Source organism: Oncorhynchus masou, chromosome 4, assembly GCF_036934945.1.
Source record: "Oncorhynchus masou masou isolate Uvic2021 chromosome 4, UVic_Omas_1.1, whole genome shotgun sequence".
NCBI classification, from domain to species: domain Eukaryota; kingdom Metazoa; phylum Chordata; class Actinopteri; order Salmoniformes; family Salmonidae; genus Oncorhynchus; species Oncorhynchus masou.
This window is the reverse complement of record NC_088215.1, coordinates 3,807,689-3,829,593: the sequence shown is the minus strand read 5'-3', so window position 1 is coordinate 3,829,593 and position 21,905 is coordinate 3,807,689. Positions and strand designations below refer to the sequence as shown.

The window sequence follows — 21,905 nt, the reverse complement described above, 5'->3', positions numbered from 1 at the left end:
ACCAGTCTCTCAACAGTTCTCTGACTGAGCTCCACCCTCACTGGGTCTTCAGAGGAGAGAAAGATGAGGAGGGATTGGAGGATGAATGGATCTGTCACTCAAAGTTTAGAGCTGCTGTCTATGCTGTCTAACAAAATCACTATTTTAGTAGTTCACTAAAGTAAATAAGTCTTTATGACTGATGAATACCAACTATCAATCACTTAGATCACGTATTTTCAGGTAGAGATACATCCTTGGGACGTCCCTAGCCCGTTGAAGTTGACATTTAAAATGGTTAAGGTAGGGGTTAAGGTCAGGGTTTAGGGTAGAGATGTCCCAAGAATCCCAGATGGCATTGAACATTGTGCATTCATCTGTCTCTTTTACATAGCAGGTGTAAAGTAAACAGACAAGACAAGTAGACACACAATGCATTATGGTCATTGTAGTTCAATTATACACGCAGTGGATGACGGAACATATTCCCTTTTTTTTCTTCCTTTATTTAAATTGACAAGTCAGTTAAGTCAGTTAAATTGTCAGAACAAATTCTTGTTTACAATGATGGCCTAGGAACAATGTGATTGTCAGCCCGAACAATCCATTCTAGCAACCACTAGGAACAGTACCTTCCTAGACAATGTGCTGGATGGTAATTATTTATGTGGCCCAAGTACCCAGTGTAACTTTACGAGAAAAAAAAGACCAACTTTTCTCCGCGGACTGCAGGCGACAGGCTCAGGACACGGTTGATTGGCTATCAGACAAGGTTCATCACACTGCTAGCTGGTAGGACTGCTTTGCCGGATTATACTAGAGCTGAGATCCCAATATCCATGTAACCATAGCTTACTGACTGATCAATGAGGTCAGATCCAAATACCCATGTAAACATAGCTTACTGACTGATCAATGAGGTCAGATCCCAATACCCATGTAAACGTAGCTTACTGACTGATCAATTAGGTCAGATCCCAATACCCATGTAAACATAGCTTACTGACAGATCAATAAGGTCAGATCCCAATACCCATGTAAACATAGCTTACTGACAGATCAATGAGGTCAGATCCCAATACCCATGTATTGCAAACAGGTCGATTGTAGCGGTAGTTGTTTCGATGGCGACGTACTTTACAGTTATTTCGACCATGGTGTTTATTGGAGTCGTGGAAGAAACCATTGTTGTGCAACACTCCAAAACCTGATAATGACCAAACCTGTATTGGCAATTTGGGAATTAAACTTTAATTAACCTGAAAGCGTTTCTTCATAGTAGATACATCTGTTGGGTTGGTAGAATGTGGAAAGACCCATCTCATTGGTTAATGTTCCCTGTAGTAGAAACATCTGTTGGGTTGGTAGAATGTGGAAAGACCCACCTCATTGGTTAATATTCTCTGTAGTAGAAACATATGTTGGGTTGGTAGAATGTGGAAATACCCACATCATTGGTTAATATTCCCTGTAGTAGAAACATCTGTTGGGTTGGTACCCTGTGGAAGTAGGTTTTAAATTCATACTTATTACAAATCTGCAGTTGTCTGACTATTATGTTATTATTTAATGAAATAAATGTAAAAATTCATTTTTTGTCAAAATAAAATAAACTTTCACCTGCGTTAACCACTCCAGTCAACAGATGGCGATGTGCGTCTTTCAGGCGATGCTATCAGTATGACGTATGAGCTTGGAAAGTCTATACATTCTAGTTATCACTAGTTGTGCAATTTAAATGTTTAAATATGAAATGTAATTTTAACTTCTAAATGAGAGAATTGTTTTCAATAAGTAAACTGGGCTCAATCAGTGGCCACTCCCAAGTGAACAGACATTGGTTGAGAACTATGAAACACGCCCTTCTCTCCCCCACTACAAAAGCCCATTGACGGAAGTCAACCTCATGTTCCTGATGAGGTGTACATACGTTTAAAAGGGCTAATTTCAGCCCTGGAGATGACGATCACCACGCTGGAAGGATGAATTTCGACTACACCAGCCAGAATATAGTACGAGCTGCGTTGAGGCAACTTGGTAAGAACTTTGAACTCTTATTCACTGAAGAAGTGATACATCCTAGACGTCGAGTTATCAGCTGCAGCTGTAAACATACGTGGCCTAGGAAAGGACAGACAATCTCCTGAGAACGACAGGGTACAACGTATCCGTTCTACGACACTACGACCAGACAGATTCTACAAGGGACGAGGGCGATCTCTGCTGGGCAAACCAGTCTTCCATTGTCGACCCGTCAAGACACAGGCTCAAGAATGTCAATATACTTTTATAATATTCTACAGGAAGGCCGTCCAGACCAGGTGATTTCCCTGCTTTCATAGATAAAATGGCGTCTCTAACCTCCTCTTCTGTTATAGTCCAGTCCAGGTCATCTACCTGGCTATCTGATAATCTAGGTAATTCTATACCAGACAAAGAAGTGTCCATATATATGGGGCTGAACAGGAGGATATATATACACATCTTCATAATAACATTAAAGAGATCGACAGTGTGTTTTAAAGGTCACCATCTTAGTGTCCGTCTCAATGGCTGGAATTACGTTCCAGGTGTTGTGTAGTTATAGTTGTCTTGCTAGTAGCCTGCCTGTCTTCTCACCTCCCTCATTAAACTGGTTCTAGGTCTAAAAAGAGCATATTCTTCCTTTTTGTTCTACATTTCCTGCATCTGAAATGTGAATTTGCAGGCAGTTTTGAAATGTGCGATCTGTGAAATGTCCAAATCCCTTTCCAGACCACATCTGTTTCTAGTCTTTTCACTGCTCAGACCTTCTCTCTTCTTTCTGCATGTCATTTTCCCAATAATACACCAGAGCCATAATACATGTTATAGAGGTTCCCAAACTGTGTTATTTCCCCTCTAATACACCAGAGCCATAATACATGTTATAGTGGTTCCCACACTGTGTTATTTCCCCTCTAAAACACCAGAGCCATAATACATGTTATAGAGGTTCCCAAACTGTGTTATTTTCCCCTCTAATACACCAGAGCCCACCGTAATACATGCTTTAGTGGTTTCCCACACTGTGGAAATCCTTTCAGTTGAGCCCATCTGCTAGTGACTGGATACGTATCTCATCTTGTAATAGCATGGTGTTGAGTCTAAATCTACCCTTCCTCTGCTAGTGACTGTCTGAATATCTCATCTTGTAACAGTGTGGTGTTGAGTCTAAATCTACCCTTACTCTGATAGACTGGCCAAATATCTCATATTGTAATAAATACTGTGTTATTTCCCCTCTAATATACCAGATCCCACTATAACACATGCCTTAGAGGTTTCCCACACTGGAAATACTTTCAGTTCAGCCCATCTGCTTGTGACTGGATAAATATCTCATCTTGTAATAGCATGGTGTTGAGTCTAAATCTCCTCACACTTTCGGAGTTTATATCAACATGTAAGTCTACTAGTACACACCTGACTGCAGGACATTAAGGAAAATGTCTCATTGGGCCAGCTGATGGGCCCTGGGCAAATCTCTTGTACTGGAAGTACTCTGACATGACTTCCTCTGGTGTAATCATGCCTTAGTCAAGAGTTCCCTGTAAAAGGCAACCAGACTCATCAACTCCTCCTGACCATACTGACTGAAGGCCTCTCTGACTAAGATCCACACAGAGACATGCATTTTGTGGTCGGTTTAATAATACTTGTGAAAACTGACTGGTGATTGAGGGATCTAGTATAGATTAAAGGTAGTAGGACATTTTATCATGTGGAGGTTTCATTCAAGTCTCTGTTTAAGAGACTACACACTGGAGAGAAGCCTTACCACTGTTCCCAATGTGGAATGACGTTTACCCAGCTAGGGAGCCTGCAGATGCATGAGAGCGGGACACAGGGGAAAAGCTTTTCCAATGTTTCTATTGTGGAAAGAGTGTTGGCCTGGTAGGAAACCTGAACAAGCATAAGAGGACACACACAGGGAAGAAGACGTACCGCTGCTCCTACTGTGTAGAGAGATTTACCCGGTTAAGGTACCTGAAAGAGCATGAAAGAATACATACAAATACACAGGAGGAGAAGACATACCACTGCTCTAATTGTGGAAAGACATTTTTCCAGTCAGAGGACCTGAAAACATGAGAGGCTGTGTTCTACTTGTGTTTTTGACTGAGAATGTGTGTTTTTGTTTGGGCTGTCAGACTCAAGATAACTTTGTGTAATGTTAGTGCACTATTTTTTTTAATTGCAATTAATCGCATTGTCTGAAAGGGTTAAAAATACACTGAAAACATCCAAAATACATACTATATACCGCTAAAATCTACAATGCCATGTTGACGGGGAGGTTAAATAAAGTGTGCTTAATCAATATAACATATTTTGACACGTCCACTGTGGGGGGCTGTAGAGTCATAATATCCATAACAACTACAGGACAAACAGGGAAATGGTTCACCTCGTTTTTCCACCATTATTTTTTTCCCACAGGGCTGTGTTTTGTTTAGGTTCACCCTGGTGTGACGTTTTGATAACCATGTAAATCTCTCTAGGACAAGGTGACTGAGGGCACACCGTGTGTTGTGAATGTATTGTAATGTTTTTAATATTGTATAACTGCCTTTATTTTGCTGGACCCCAGGAAGAGTAGCTGCTGCCTTGGCAAGAACTAATTTGGATCCTTTAATTCACGGATTTGAAAATGGCATTTAGCATCAAAGAAGACTACAAATAATAATAAACTTCTTCCATTTAGCATGATAGAGGTCACTGTATTCTTGGGGACATTCAATGCTGCAGAAATGTTTTGGTACCCTTCCCCAGATCTGTGCCTCGACACAATGCTGTCTTGGAGCTCTACGGACAATTCCTTTGACCTCATGGCTTGGTTACGTGTGGGACCATATGTAGACAGGTGTGTGCCTTTCCAAATCATGTCCAATCAATTGAATTTACCACAGGTGGACGCCAATCAAGTTGTAGAAACATCTCAAGGATGATCAATGGAATCAGGGTGCATCTGAGCTCAATTTCGAGTCTCATAGCAAAAAAGGGTCTGAATAGGTGCATAAATGTAAAAAAAAAAAAAATGTTTTTGGTTTGTCAGTATGGGGTATTGTGATGTCATTATGGGGTATTGTGTGTAGATTGATGAGGGAAAAAATCTTCCATTTTAGAATAAGGCTGTAATGTAACAAAATGTGGAAAAAGTGAAGGGGTCTGAATACATTACAAATATACTCCTGGTAGACTTTTCTACCATTGGCAGAGTTTTCTACTGCTGGCAGAGTGTTCTACCGTTGGCAGTTTTGTACAGTCATGTGGTATAGAAAAATCCATTCTTAGGAGAGGACATGGGAGACACTATACTGTGTTTCTGTAGGTGTCTATCTGGTCAAAACCCCTGATACAGGTGCCCCTCCACCCTCTGGTGAAATGGATCATGTCTACAGAGAAACCTAGATTTGAATACTTAGATTTGTGTGTATTGGGTATATGTTGTGAAATGGTTAGATATTACTTGTTAGATATTACTGCACCATCGGAGCTAGAAACACAAGCATTTCACTACACCCGCAATAACATCTGATAAACACGTGTATGTGACCAATATAATGTGATTATGATTTGATTTGAAATAAACGTCATTTATCAAATGTGCTTTATCAAATGTGCTTTTGGCTGGGGTCAAAATGACTCCAAAGGATTTGAATTTGTAAAAAGTCTATATTGATACAGAAACACTAAACCATTATTTAGATTTATTAAGAACAAGTTGATTGACAAAGTCATGAAAATTTTGAAGAATTGAATGAACCACATTTTGGCTATGATAAAAGATATGCCTCTGGGGTCAAAATGATCCATGTCAGAAGGATGGTTCAATGCAAATGTGTAGTGGGTGTAAAGTTTGTTTTAAAATCTCACTCATTAAACACGAATCAATCAACACATGCTTCTCTGTGAACGACTTAATCTAATATTAAACTTTTATTCAGTAAATGAAAAATGTACTTTTGGTTGCCCACTCCAGTCAGCAGATAGCGATGTGCGTCTTTTAGGTTCAGACTACGCTGCCAGTGTGACGTATAATCTAGTGGACGGGACGCTTCTTCAAGAACAACAGCTCGTCAGACACCTCGGTAGCTTTCTAGCAAACACAACTACAACATTCACGCTCTTTACACTGTTTTGGTGTATATTAGTCAATGTGCATTAAACACACTTCTGTCGTATGTACTTGTTGGCCCATTTAATTATATATTTAGGTTGTTTGTCAGCTAGCTGGTTTGCTAAATTCGCTTAAAACTAGGCTAGTCGCTAATGCTAACTAGCTAATATCCCCGACCATGAGTTCACTAAGCTACTCTCCTCCTGATAAAGAAGAGGTCTGCTGGACGGAGAAAGAAGGTCTTGTGAAAGAGGAGGAGGAAGAGAAGGATGTCACACTACAAAAACAAGTAGAGGGTGAGACTCTTACCGTGAAAAAAGAAGAGGAAGACGCGTTCAGAGTGAAAGAGGAGGAGGACGTTACAGTAAAAGAAGAGGGAGAAGAGAAAGTGGGTGCAGTTTTTGGAGAGGAGGGGGAGATGACTGTAACATTGGAGGAAGAAGAGGTTGGAGATCTGTTTAACACCAGTAAGTACAGTCTCTGCAGTCGTTGAAAAAATATGCAGTAAAGGGGTTCTACACTTTAATGTTGTTCTGTAGGAATTGCTGAAGCTTCACTGTAACATGTAGAACATCAAGAGTGGACCATCAACAAAACGTTAACAATTGATCAAATGCATCCAATGACAATGCCTTAAATACTGTAGTCCTCAATATCTCCTATTAGATTAGCCCAATATGTACTCTTAAAGGGGCAATCAGCAGTTGTTACATCCATTTTGGGACTTATATACGAATTATATGTACCCATTGTTTCTTTAAGAAATCACTTATAAACCCTGATTAGCTTAGTTCAACTGTCGTATCCCATCAGAACCCAAAATGTAAGCTTTTTGTTTTACTGCAATGTTTGTCAGTAAATATAAATAAACACTGTATATCCTCAAAACATGGTTAAATCTATAATGTTGATATCATGGATTGTTGCATTTCTCCAGCCCCATCCCTCAGCTTTTTGCCGAAACGGGCATGAAGTACGCTTTGTTATTGTTTATAATAGAGGTCGACCGATTGTGATTTTTCAACGCCGATACCGATTATTGGAGGACCAAAAAAAAGCTGATACCGGTTCATCGGATGATTTAAACGTTTTATTGTTTTATATTTATATATTTATATACACACATTTTTCTAATATTGACAATTGCCACAATACTGAATGAACAATGAACACTTATTTTAACTTAATATAATCCATAAATAAAATCAATTTAGTCTCAAATGACATGAGGACATATGTTGACAGGAAGCAGCAGCTTTCATGGGTCTTCAATATTCCCAGTTCAGAAGTTTTAGGTTGTCGTGCAGAAAGCAGAGCTTGTCTGCATGTTCCCCTTTCAGTCAGCTCCTCTGCTTATCATACATGTTCCCCACCTCACTGAACACTCTCTGCTTGGGACCAAAGAAGGTGGGGGACAGAGAAACTTGTTTGCCAGTGGAGCGAGTGATTGAAGTCTATCCTCATTCTGCTTCCACCGCTTCAAAAGCAAGCCGCTCTTTCTGTCAATGACAGGCTCTGTGAGGTAACGCTCAAACTCAATTTCAAAACTGCACTGGACTTCAGCCCTGCCCTCTTGGCTTCCAAGGATTCTAGCGTAGCGGCTGTCCACCAGACTGGGTGGCTGATCTACCTGGACTCTGCTTTTTTGCACCTGGGTCCTCCTCTTCACTTGTCCCTTCTACTGTGGCTCTTGGATTTGGTTTCCTTAGGTCAGACTCCTCCTTCAGCCACTCTTTTGCTTTCTCTAGTGCTGTCCCTGAGCTGAAGGCATAGCTCTTGTAACGTGGATCCAGGACAGTTGCCAGCACCAGGCACTTTGTCTCCTCGGCCTTGGAGAACGTCCTTGTCAGACTGTCCAACATCCGTAAAGTTTTGATGCCTTGAGTAGAAGAACCCTCCTGCTGCAGCATCAGCTTCAGCAAAGACACACTGGGGATGCTTCATGCTGCTGTAGATTTGGAGTGGTTCATATCCAGTGTCACCTCCTCCATAGGTGCCAGAGTCTCAATTAGGTTCGAGACAATGTCCCATTGTGCAGCAGACAAACTGCTGATGTGTCCGTATTCACCTGCATACACATTCAGTGCATGCCTCTGTTCAAACATCCTCTGCAACATGTGTAGTGTTGAGTTCCAGCGAGTTTGAACTGCTTGGATGATGCTGTGTTTGAGAAGGCCAAGCTCTTCCTGAATGGCCCTCAGCCTCTGTTTGGCCAGTACAGAGTGGTCAAAGTGAGTTGCACAGCTCTTCAACATGGCAATAATGTCTAGCACAGTTGTCTGACTGGATAGGCCATCATTGATTACAAGCTGTAGGGTGTGTGCACTGTAGCTGAAGTCTGGAAGCTCTGCCAGTCTCATACCTTTCACCATGTTTTCCCCACTGTCCCTGAGGACCAGCACTACACGTTCTGTGTGGATTTCACAGTATTCCAACATGGTCAAAAACATCTCTCTGATGTAGTTTCCTGTGTGTGATCCAATCATAGTCTTGACATTCAGCAAAACCTGCTTTCTTGTCCAGACATTGTCAATGAAATGTCCAGTAAGGTTCATCAGGCACTCTGGTCAGGCACTCTGTAGTGCCTGACCAGCAGTGTGAATGCCATGTGTGGAGCGTTCACTGGTGCCACCAGATTCTTCACTTTCATCACAACTCTTTCATGTGTTTTATCTAGCATTTCGGTGCGAAATATATTTTTAATCTTTGATCCTGGATTCAGCAAGAGTAATCAACCCCTGAAAACCAACGTCAGATACCACTGTGAATGGCTGGTTGTCACACCACTGTGAATGGCTGGTTGTCAGTTGCAATCATCTCAATAATTGCTACATCCATCTTCTTGGCCCTTGGGTCTTTGTCCTGCCATTTTGCTTGTTTATTAACACGTTGTAAGATTGTAGCCTGCGATGTGCCTGTATCACTTTTTCCTTTTGAACAATTTGCGTTTGCTTTTTTCATTATTGCTTCCTTATGGGCTTCTGGGTGGGTGTTCTTAAGGTGATTCCACAGGTTGGTGGTATGTTCTGATTTAGCTGTTGCTGACCCCATGCTTACATCTTTATCACAAATAAGACACCTTGCTTTCCCTGGTGCCAATTCCATGTAATAGTCCCACACTGGTGCTCTGCTTTTCTCTGCCATCTGTAAAACACACACACAGCTCTGAAGTGACAACAATACTGAAGAGTCTGCTTAGGAGACAAATACTCTCAAATGTTTGAATAAAAATAGAGTTTAAGTTACCTGTGATGAATGTTGAAAACAAAAACTGTAATTTCTATATGCAGGAAATCCTATTTTAATAATGGGCATGGTAAGAATTGACTACCAAAGAGTCATAATTCCCATGACACCTTCCAGCCAAATCTGAAAAGCGGTTCCTTCATTCATTTATTCCATAGGATATTTTTATATTCACTTAAAATAAGGTCTGTGTTTCGTGTAGGCTTACAACACCTTGCCAATTTGAACTGTGTAGAAATCCATAGGACAAGGTAACTAACTGATCAATATAAGCGAAGATAAAACTATTTGTAGAGTGGATTGATGAAAATATGTTGACAAACGTTACCTTATCCTAGTGAGATTTACATGGGTATCAAAACGCTGAGGCGGTTTAAGCCTGCACGAAACACAGAACTTATTGGAAGTAGATCAAGACATTCTCGATGGAAGACATGAACGGTAACATAACGAAGGAACCCCTTTCAAGTTCTGCCACATGTTATTATAGGAATTATGACGCGTCGACTATTTCTCTCTAAACCATATACCTTTGACTATTACGAGCCTGCTGCTGCCTACCACCACTCAGTCAGACTGCTATATCAAATCATAGTCTTAACTATATATAATAAACACACAAATACGAGCCTTAAGTCATTATGGTCAAATCCGGAAACTATCATTTTGAAAACAAAACCTTTATTCCATCAGTGAAATACGGAACAGTTCAGTATTTTATCTAACGGGTGGCATCCATAAGTCTAAATATTGTTGTTACATTGCAAAACCTTCAATGTTATGTCATAATTATGTCAAATCAGGCAATATTAACTAAATATGCAGGTTTAAAAATATATACTTGTGTATTGATTTTAAGAAAGGCGTTGATGTTTATGGTTAGGTACACATTGGTGCAAGTGTAATGGATGTGAAACAGCTAGCTTAGTTAGCGGTGGTGCGCGCTAAATAGCTTTTCAATTAGAGACGTCACTTGCTCTGAGACCTTGAAGTAGTGGTTCCCCTTGCTCTGCAAGGGCCGCGGCTTTTTTGGAGCGATGGGTAACGATGCTTCGTGGGTGACTGTTGTTGATGTGTGTGCAGAGGGTCCCTGGTTTGCGCCCAGGTATGGGTGAGGGGATGGTCTAAAGTTATACTGTTACACAATGACATTGCTTTTTTTCGTGAAATGCTTTTGTTAAATCATCACCCATTTGGAAAAGTAGGCTGTGATTCAATGATAAATTACCAGGCACCGCATTGATTATATGCAATGCAGGTCAAGCTAGATGAACTAGTAATATCATCAACCATGTGTAGTTAACTAGTGATTATGTTAAGATTGATTGTTTTTTATAAGATAAGTTTAACGCTAGCTAGCAACTTACCTTGGCTCCTTGCTGCATTCGCATAACAGGTAGTCAGCCTGCCACGCAGTCTCCTCATGGAATGTAATCGGCCACAATCGGTGTCCAAAATTGCAGATCGCTGATTGTTATGAAAACTTTAAATCGGCCCAAATTAATCGCCCATTCCCATTTTAATCGGTCGACCTCTAGTGTGATATCAACCCTGGACATGTCGGACTGTTTTCCTCCACTACATCACTGTATTCCTGACTGGACCATTACTCTGGACCATTACACCGGATAATCGCAGCTAGCTAGCTGCTACCGAGTGGACCAGGCCCGAAGCTAGCCTTGAGCCAGGCCCATCTCCTGGCCTGCTCACTGGACCCTATGATCACTCAGCTACACAGCTCATGCCTCCCGGACTCTTCACTAAGACGACTACATCACCGGATTCCTGTTGTAAGCTCTGGACCTTTGCACCGGAGTGGCTATAGAGACTAACGTCCTTGTCCCTAAGCTAGCACCAGTTAGCCTCGAGCCAGACGCATCTCCCGGCTAGCGTAGTCAAGACTACCTAAGGGCTTCCCTGTTTCATATTCCTGTTCACTGGACCCTATGATCACTTGGCTACATAGCTGATGCCTGCTGTACTGTTCATTAATCACAGTACTCCATTTTGTTTATTTTGTTTATCTGTCGGCCCCAGCCTCGATTTCAGGCCCTGTGTGTAGTTAACTGACCCTCTCTGCCCATTCATCGCCATTTTACCTGTTGTTGTTGTCTTAGCTTGCTCTCCCAATCAACACCTGTGATTGCTTTGTACCTCACTTTATGTCTCTCTCCAATGTCAATATGCCTTGTATACTGTTGTTAAGGGTAGTTATCTTTGTTTTATTTTACTGCGGAGCCCCTAGTCCCACTCAACATGCCTCAGAGAGCTCTTTTGTCCCACCTCCCACACATGTGGTGACCTCACCTATCATAACTAGTGCCTCCAGGGATGCAACCTCTCTTATCGTCACTCAATGCCTAGGTTTACCTCCACTGTACCCGCACCCTACCTTACCCATGTCTGTGCATTATGCCTTGAATCTATCCTACCACATCCATAAATCTGCTCCTTTTATTCTCTGTTCACAACGCACTAGACGACTAGTTCTGATAGCCTTTAGCTGTACCCTCATCCTCCTACTCTGTTCCTCGGGTGATGTAGAGGTTAACCCAGGCCCTCTGTGTCCCCAGGCGCTCTCATTTGTTGACCTTTGAAACCGTAAAAGCCTTGGTTTCATGCATGTTAACATCAGAAGCCTCCTCCCTAAGTTTGTTTTACTCACTGCTTTAGCAACCTTAATGTCCTTGCTGTGTCTGAATCCTGGCTTAGGAAGGCCACCAAAAATTCAGAAATGTCCATCCCTAACTACAACATTTTCCGTCAAGATAGAACTGCCAAAGGGGGAGGAGTTGCAATCTACTACAGAGATGGCCTGCATAGTTCTGTCATACTTTCCAGGTCTATGTATGCCCAAACAGTTCTCGGTTCTAATTTAAAAAATTAATCTCTCCAGAAATAAGTCTCGCACTTTTTCCGCCTGTTACTAACCCCCCTCAGCTCCCAGCTATGGCCTGGACACCATATGTGAATTTATTGCCCCCCATATATCTTCAGAGTTCGTTCTATTAGGTGACCTAAACTGGGATATGCTTAACACCCCGTCCATCCTACAATCCAAGCTAGATGCCCTCAATCTCACACAAATTATCAAGGAACCCACCAGGTACAACCCTAAATCTGTAAACATGGGCACCCTCATAGATATTATCCTGACCAACTTGCCCTCCAAATGCACCTATGTTCAATCAGGATCTCAGTGATCACTGCCTCATTGTCTACATCCGTTATGGGTTCGCGGTCAAACGACCACCCCTCATCACTGTCAAACGCTCCCTAAAACACTTCTGCGAGCAGGCCTTTCTAATCAACCTTGTCCGGGTATCCTGGAAGGATAAAATCAAAATCAAATCAAATTTTATTTGTCACATACACATGGTTAGCAGATGTTAATGCGAGTGTAGTCGAAATGTTTGTGCTTCCAGTTCCGACAATGCAGTAATAACCAACAAGTCATCTAACTAACAATTCCAAAACTAATTTCTTATACACAGTGTAAGGGGATAAAGAATATAAATATAAAGATATGAATGAGTGATGGTGCAGAGCAGCATAGGCAAGATACAGTAGATGGTATCGAGTACAGTATATACATATGAGATGAGTATGTAAACAAAGTGGCATAGTTAAAGTGGCTAGTGATACATGTATTACATAAGGATGCAGTAGATGATAGAGTACAGTATATACGTATACATATGAGATGAATAATGTAGGGTATGTAAACATTATATTAGGTAGCATTATTTAAAGTGGCTAGTGATATATATTTTACATCCTTTCCCATCAATTCCCATTATTGAAGTGGCTGGAGTTGAGTCAGTGTGTTGGCAGCAGCCACTCAATGTTAGTGGTTGCTGTTTAACAGTCTGATGGCCTTGAGATAGAAGCTGTTTTTCAGTCTCTCGGTCCCAGCTTTGATGCACCTGTACTGACCTCGCCTTCTGGATGATAGCAGGGTCAACAGGCAGTGGCTCGTGTGGGTGTTGTCCTTGGTGATCTTTATGGCCTTCCTGTAACATCGGGTGGTGTAGGTGTCCTGGAGGGCAGGTAGTTTGCCCCCGGTGATACGTTGAGCAGACCTCACTACCCTCTGGAGAGCCTTACGGTTGTGGGCGGAGCAGTTGCACAGGGCGGGGTCGAGACCCAGGGTCTCGAGCTTGATGACGAGCTTGGAGGGTACTATGGTGTTAAATGCCGAGCTGTAGTCTCTGAACAGAATTCTCACATAGGTTTTCCTCTTGTCCAGATGGGTTAGGGCAGTGTGCAGTGTGGTTGAGATTGCATCGTCTGTGGACCTATTTGGGCGGTAAGCAAATTGGAGTGGGTCTAGGGTGTCAGGTAGGGTGGAGGTGATATGGTCCTTGACTAGTCTCTCAAAGCACTTCATGATGACGGAAGTGAGTGCTACGGGGCTTTAGTCGTTTAGCTCAGTTACCTTAGCTTTCTTGGGAACAGGAACAATGGTGGCCCTCTTGAAGCATGTGGGAACAGCAGACTGGTATAGGGATTGATTGAATATGTCCGTAAATACACCAGCCAGCTGGTCTGCGCATGCTCTGAGGGCGCGGCTGGGGATTGAGATTCTACTTTGTCTCTATACTGACGCTTAGCTTGATTGATAGCCTTACGGAGGGAATAGCTGCACTGTTTGTATTCGGTCATATTACTAGTCACCTTGCCCTGATTAAAAGCAGTGGTTTGCGCTTTCAGTTTCACGCGAATGCTGCCATCAATCCACGGTTTCTGGTTAGGGAATGTTTTAATCGTTGCTATGGGAACGACATCTTCAACGCACGTTCTAATGAACTCGCACACCGAATCAGCGTATTCGTCAATGTTGTTGCCTGACGCAATACGAAACATATCCCAGTCCACGTGATGGAATCAGCTTGGTCGGACCAGCGTTGGACAGACCTCAGCGTGGGAGCTTCTTGTTTAGTTTCTGTCTGTAGGCAGGGATCAGCAAAATGGAGTCGTGGTCAGCTTTTCCAAAAGGGGGGCGGGTCAGGGCTTTATATGCGTCGCAGAAGTTAGAATAACAGTGATCAAAGGTTATGCCAGCCCTGGTGGCGCAATCGATATGCTGATACATTTTAGGGAGTCTTGTTTTCAGATTAGCCTTGTTAAAATCCCCAGCTACAATGAGTGCAGCTTCAGGATGTATGGATTCCAGTTTGCAAAGAGTCAAATAAAGTTCGTTCAGAGCCATCGATGTGTCTGCTTGGGGGGGAATATATACGGCTGTGATTATAATCGAAGAGAATTCTCTTGGTAGATAATGCGGTCTACATTTGATTGTGAGGAATTCTAAATCAGGTGAACAGAAGGATTTGAGTTCCTGTGATCACACCACGTCTCGTTAGCCATAAGGCATACGCCCCCGCCCCTCTTCTTACCAGAAATGTGTTTGTTTCTGTCGGCGCGATGCGTGGAGAAACCCGCTGGCTGCACCGCCTCCGAAAGCGTCTCTCCAGTGAGCCATGTTTCCGTGAAGCAAAGAACGTTACAGTCTCTGATGTCCCTCTGGAATGCTACCCTTGCTCGGATTTCATCAACCTTGTTGTCAAGAGATTGGACATTGGCGAGAAAAATGCTAGGAAGTGGGGCACGATGTGCCCGTCTCCGTAGTCTGACCAGAAGACCGCCTCGTTTCCCTCTTTTACGAAGTTGTTTTTTTGGGTCGCCGGCTGGGATCCATTCCGTTGTCCTGGTTGAAAGGCAGAACACATGATCCGCTTCGCGAAAGTCATATTCTTGGTCGTACTGATGGTGGGTTGACGCTGATCTGATATTCAGTAGTTCTTCTCGACTGTATGTAATGAAACCTAAGATGACCTGGGGTACTAATGTAAGAAATAACACATAAAAACAAACAAAAAACTGCATAGTTTCCTAGGAACGCGAAGCAAGGCGGCCATCTCTGTCGGCGCCGGAAACAAGGAGACAATATTGACCTCATCCCGTCAGTAGAGGATGCCTGGTTGTTCTTTTAAAAGTAATTTCCTCACCAACTTAAATAGCAAACATTATATTATGCAGGACATTCAAGCGAGCCTTACAATTATAATCCAAAGGAGTTTGAAATGCACTCATAAGCTTCCTGGAAATGGAGGTTACTTCCCTGAGTTTTCCCCCATTCACATTCAGAATACATTGTGAGAAACTCATCTTTGCTCACCATTTTTGGTCTAATCAGATATTGTACATCCATAACTATCGGTTTCCTCATTAGCAGGGAGGAGTTTCTACAACCAAATTGCATGTGCATCGCCCTTGTGCCTTAATTTTAGGAAACACAGAAAGGGGCGTTTATTGGAGACCAAAAGTCATCAGGCACACTGCTTAGAGTTTCAACAACATGAATAACTTATTTCTAGCCTACAATCATCAATGTTACTACTAATGTGAAAACAAGACAAAATGATTATTGTTGCTCATTTTAAGACAATTGTCAAATAACTAACATTCATTACAGACGTCAATTGTTGTACAACATCACCTGTTACTACAGTGGACTTCTGCTGTTGTGGGCCTTTAAACATCTGTCTGACTTTGTTGTTTACACAGGAGAGATACCTCACTATCGTGGATCCTCTGGGGAGCCTCAACAACCTCATGATGCTGAACAGTCAGAGAAGAGTCTCTCCAGATCAGAACACCTCAATAAACACCTGCAGAGATCCACAGGGAAGAGAACTCACTACTGCTCTGACTGTGGGAAGAGATTCACCTCATCAGGCATAAAAATTCATCAGAGAACACACACCGGAGAGAAACCTTTTTGCTGTGTTCAATGTGGGAAGAGTTTTGGTCAATCTGGCCATCTGACAGTGCACCAGAGAACACACACAGGAGATAAACCTTATAGTTGTGGTCAATGTGGGAAGAGTTTTTCAACATCTGGCTCTCTGACGCTGCACCAGAAAACACACACAGGAGAGAAATCTTATAGGTGTGGTCAATGTGGGAAGAGTTTTGGTAGATCTTGCTATCTGACTCAACACCAAAAGACACACACAGGAGAAAAACCGTATAGCTGTGGTCAATGTGGGAAGAGTTTTGGTCAATCTTGCCATCTGACTCAACACCAGAAGACACACACGGGAGAGAAATCTTATAGTTGTGGTCAATGTGGAATGAGTTTTCTTCGATCTGGAGAGTTGACAGTGCACCAGAGAATACACACAGGAGAGAAACCTTACAGCTGTGATCAATGTGGGAAGAGTTTTGCTGCATCTAGAACTCTGACGCAACACCAGAGAACGCACACAGGAGAGAAACCTTATCGCTGTGGTCAATGTGGGAAGAGATGTTCAACATCTGGCCATCTGACTGTACACCAGAGAACACACACAGGAGAGAAACCTTACAGCTGTGATCAATGTGGGAAGAGATTTTCAACATCTGGCCATCTGACTGTACACCAGAGAACACACACAGGAGAGAAACCTTACAGCTGTGATCAATGTGGGAAGAGTTTTGGTCAATCTGGAGAGCTGACAGTGCACCAAAGAACACACACAGGAGAGAAATCTTACACCTGTGATCAATGTGGGAAGAGTTTTGCTGCTTCGAGAACTCTGACTCAACACCAGAGATTACACACAGGAGAGAAATCTTATAGCTGTGGTCAATGTGGGAAGAAATGTACAACATCTGGCTCTCTGACTGTACACCAGAGAACACACACAGGAGAGAATCCTTATAGCTGTGATCAATGTGGGAAGAAATGTACTACATCTGGCTCTCTGACTGTACACCAGAGAACACACACAGGAGAGAATCCTTATAGCTGTGATCAATGTGGGAAGAAATGTACTACATCTGGCTCTCTGACTGTACACCATAGAACACACACAGGAGAGAAACCTTATAGCTGTGATCAATGTGGGAAGAGTTTTACTACATCTGGCAATCTGACTGTACACCAGAGAACACACACAGGAGAGAAACCGTACAGCTGTGGTCAATGTGGAAAGAGTTTTGCACTATCTAAAACTTTGACTCAACACCAGCGAATACACACAGGAGAGAAATCTTATAGCTGTGATAAATGTGAGAAGACTTTTGGTCAATCTTGCCATCTGGTATCACACCAGAGAACACACACAGGAGAGAAACCTTATAGCTGTGGTCAATGTGGGAAGAGTTTTGGTCAATCTTGCCATCTGGTATCACACCAAAGAACACATACAGGAGAGAAACCTTATGGCTGTGCTCAATGTGGGAAGAGTTTTACTACATCTGGCTCGCTGACTCTACACCAGAAAACGCACACAGGAGTAAAATCTCATAGCTGTGATCAGTGTGACAAGAGATACTCTGATAAAAGATCTCTGATCAAACATCAGAAAATACATACATGAAGGAGTTTTTTCATGATATCAATGAATTAATGTCACATAGTAGAATGTTTTTAACATTGTAGTAGGAGTATTTTAAGGAATTTCACAATATAGAACTCTAAACGTTTGCCTCATTTAATTGATTTCAGCCTTAGGAAAAATCCAGGCTCTTGAAAGTGTACTATTTATGTGATTTAACAAAAAAGTGACTAACACAACATAAGTGTTACACTTACCATGTTGGTGACCCACTTGAATCAAAATGCAACACTTCAAAATGTGGTGCGCTAGCTTTTTTCTACAAATTGTCCTCTAACCAGTGGTGTACACATTATTCCCAGATTCCGTGTGGTTTTTGAGCTGTTCGTTTTAACAGGACGTGCAACCTCATCTCCCTCCTCTCGGCACAATTGATTTCAACATATCGATGAGTGATGAGAAATAAGTGTTGTGTTCCTTTGTTTAGCGACCCCTAAATTGAAATGCATCACTCCAAAATGTAGCTGACTGTCTTCTGCAGGTTGTCCTCTAACCAGTGAGGTAAAAGATATCTCCCATTTCCATGTGTTGTTTTTTTTGTTGTCAGTTTCAACAGCACGTACAACCTGATTTCCCCCCTAATCAATATCAGTTTTTTTTATTGCTACTTGTCAAAACAACAGCGTTTCTGGTGCTTGTGCAGTTTATAAGGTGCTTGTTTTAAAAATGACAAATAATATGATTATTGTGGCAGATGTGTGTGTAAATAGCACATTTTATGTTTCGATTTTCAATTTATCCCTAACTGTTTCTGCATATTGGCTATTGATTTGGACACGTTAAAACTGTGTTTTGACATCGGGGCTATCCCCCATAGCAAAATGTCATTGAAAATAAGACTATGCAACTCAATATTTCATATTTACATTTCATGTAACATTTAGTAATCATAATTATGTAACCAACTGAGAATTTTTGGTACAATTATATTGACCCACTTTTTTATCAGGGTTAATTCTCAGATGTGCCAACTCAAATGCACTAGAGCATGACATTGGGGTCTGGGCCCCGATCCAACAACATGCCTATCTAGTGAACCCTGAAAAAGAGAGAAGCTCTGCGGTGAGGTGGAAAGTTATTACGGATATTGCAGGAGTTTCCTCTTGAAATCAGACATGTCCGTGGTAAGGACAACTTGGATGCTGATTGTCTCAAAAGGTGGGCAGTCAAAAATATTTGTGTTTTGCGTTTAGCCAGTGCGTTGTCATGGATCACAATTTATTTTGACTGCACTTTTTTTGTATTTGGGATGAGTTTTGTTTGGGCTCGTTCCAAGGGGATGAGAGTTTTAGAAGCTGGTGATTTTTAGGAATATGAGAGTTCTAGAAGCTCGTGGGAAAACAATATTTTTTTTCTCCCTTTTTTAAATTGTTGACAGTAGACACCATGTTTATATTGGTAAAGGTGAATCATTGTAGTTGATTATAATGTGAAATGTAAATTGTTTTCTGTTGGTGGTGAGCAAACTTATCCAACAAAAATATAGGATATATTTGTTGTCTTAACGGGGAAGGTGTTACCGGCTTTTTTTTTCATTTATGTTTTGAGGTTGGACTTTCGCCCGTGTAGCTTGTTAGTATGTTGGAAGAACCGATTGGTGTCACCTCGTTAGTCAGTATGTGTTACACCTGTCCATCTCGTTAGTGGGAAGGTGTTTCACCTGAGCTGTTCCAGGTTCTATTTAAGAGTGTCTGGCCCAGTGCTCCAGTTGTCTTGATAAATCTGGAGAGTCAACACCTTTAGTTGTTCCACCTTTTTGGTTTGCTTCCCGTCTTTAAGTTTGGTGTGGGTTTTTCTTTTGTTTTCCTCTTCTTGGGCAGATTTAGTGGGTTTCATGGTGGGTGTCTTTTATGTCCCAGTTGTTGTTACTAGTCAACTTCCAGTGGACACCCCCATAGTGTCTTTCAGAGCCCCTCCTAAAACATGTTTAGTTGTTTTTAGTTGCCTCTTCTGTTTGAGGGACATTTTTGGTTTTCTTGCTGGAGAATGTAACATTAAACAATGGAGTAAGACCAGATGTTTTGGGTTGGATATTGCAGTGAATTGTTAATATTTTAATTGATGACATTTCCTTAGAATGCTCATTAGTCTTCAGTTATTGTTTTTTATCCTCTTATGAATGTTTTAAATATTTGTTTATTTTCATTGTTTTTCCTGTGAAGCCATTGTGTTGCATCCATATCTGAAATATGCTGTATAAATAAAGCTTGATTTGATTGGAACCAATGAACAAAACCAATGAACAAATATGTGAAAAAGAAACACATATCTTGGTCCATCTTAGTGTAAATTCAGTATCACTTTTCAACCAATCCTAGTCCATTTGTTGAAGATGAAAAATGTTGAAATCAACAATATGTTAAAGGATTCAACTCCTGAAAACTGAAACTAACAAATGGATCAATCCCACTTTTCCAGCCTGCTGAAGGCGTGGTGGAGTGGTAAACACCACCCCAGGTTCTGCCAGGGGCTTGAGGTGGTCTCCCACAGCTCTGCAGCCTTGCCGTTCCATTTCTTGACTGCCGCCGCAACACAGAAATAAATATATAATATATTTAGTCATATTTTATAAAACACTCAAATTAATGGATATGGAGCATCTACGGCCTCAGTTACACCTGGCATCTAAATGTGATTTCTGTCATCCGATCGCTCCGTTAGGTTCAGATCTAACAGGATGGGCTTTTGACATTTAAAATGGTTACGTTAGGGGTTAAGGTTAGGGTTGCGGGGAGGGATGTCCCAAGGATCCCAGATAGCATTGACCATTGTGCATTATTCTGTCTCTTTTACGTAGCAGATGATGGGTTCTGTACTTTTAAATGTGAAATTGAATGAAACAATGTATGTTGATGCTAATATGATGTACAATATTCCATGATGTTTCTATATGATAACAATAGAGTAATATATTTAAACAGTTTCACTAATTAATTTGAATTAACTTAATCATTATGACACACCCCTCACTATTGTCATTGTCGGTCATTGTCGGTCTACATAACCTGGTTCAAGTATTCATGACATCACCCTGAGGAAGGCACAGTGATGCTGAAACGTTGGTAAAAAAAACATTAAATTGCTGGGAGTTTATACATGGAGTGTGCGACTTTATGTTGATAGTTTATTCGGCGTTAGTCTGCACCTCCACACAAAGTATTTTTCTGGGTGTGCGCCAGCTCATGTTTTTTAAGGGTTGGTAACAACACGCTGATCCTCAACACAGTGGCCCCTCAGGGGTGCGTGCTCAGCCCCCTCCTGTACTTCCTGTTCACTCATGACTGCACGGCCAGGCATGACTCCAACACCATTAAGTTTTCCGATGCCACAACAGTGGTAGGCCTGATCACCAACCACGAGTAGACAGCCTATATGTAGGAGGTCAGAGACCTGGCTGTGTGGTGCCAGGACAACAACCTCTCCCTCAACGTGAGCAAGACAAAGATGATGATTGTGGACTACAGGGAGAGGAAGACTGAGAATGGGGGTGTACTCTTCGACGGGGCTGTAGTGAAGCAGGTTGAGAGCTTCAAGTTCCCTGATGTCCACATCACAAGCAAACTATCATAGTCCAAACACACCAAGATAATCGTGAATACGGCACGACAAAACCTATTCCCCCTCAGGAGACTGAAAAGTTTTAGCATGGGACTTCAGATCCTCTACAGCTGCACCATCGAGAGCATCCTGATTGGTTGCATCACTTTCTGGTATAGCAACAGCTTAGCCTCCAACCACAAGGCACGACAGAGGGTAGTGCGTATAGCCCAGTACATCACTGGGGCCAAGCTTCCTGCCATCCAGGACCTCTATACCAGGCGGTATCAGAGGAAGGGCCCCCCCCACACACTCTGTTATCATCTACGCATTGTCACTTTAATAACTCTACCTATATGTACATATTACCTCAATTGCCTCGACTAACCAGTGCCCCCGTACATTGACTCTGTACCAGTACCCCCTGTATATAGTCTAGTTATTGATATTTAACTTCTGCTCTTTAATGACTTGTACTTTTTAAAACTGCATTGTTGGTTAGGCGCTTTTAAGTCAGCATTTCACTGTAAGGATTCACTCTAAGCATTTCACTACACCTGTTGTATTCTGTGCATGTGACTAATACAATTTGATTTGATAGACTCATACTACAG

The 21,905-nt window shown here is 41.9% G+C and overlaps 1 protein-coding gene and 1 pseudogene across 1 annotated transcript; both read left to right on the top strand.

Annotated features, from left to right (window-relative positions):
• The window catches only part of LOC135520267 (zinc finger protein 239-like), a 467,619-nt pseudogene that overhangs the window by 51,363 nt on the left and 394,351 nt on the right, over window positions 1-21,905 (top strand).
• Window positions 6,065-19,974, top strand: LOC135521689 (zinc finger protein ZFP2-like). The gene is made up of 2 exons (XM_064947365.1): window positions 6,065-6,588; window positions 15,938-19,974. The coding sequence occupies exons 1-2, from the start codon at window positions 6,300-6,302 to the stop codon at window positions 17,734-17,736; spliced, it is 2,088 nt and encodes a 695-aa protein (XP_064803437.1). The 5' UTR covers window positions 6,065-6,299; the 3' UTR covers window positions 17,737-19,974.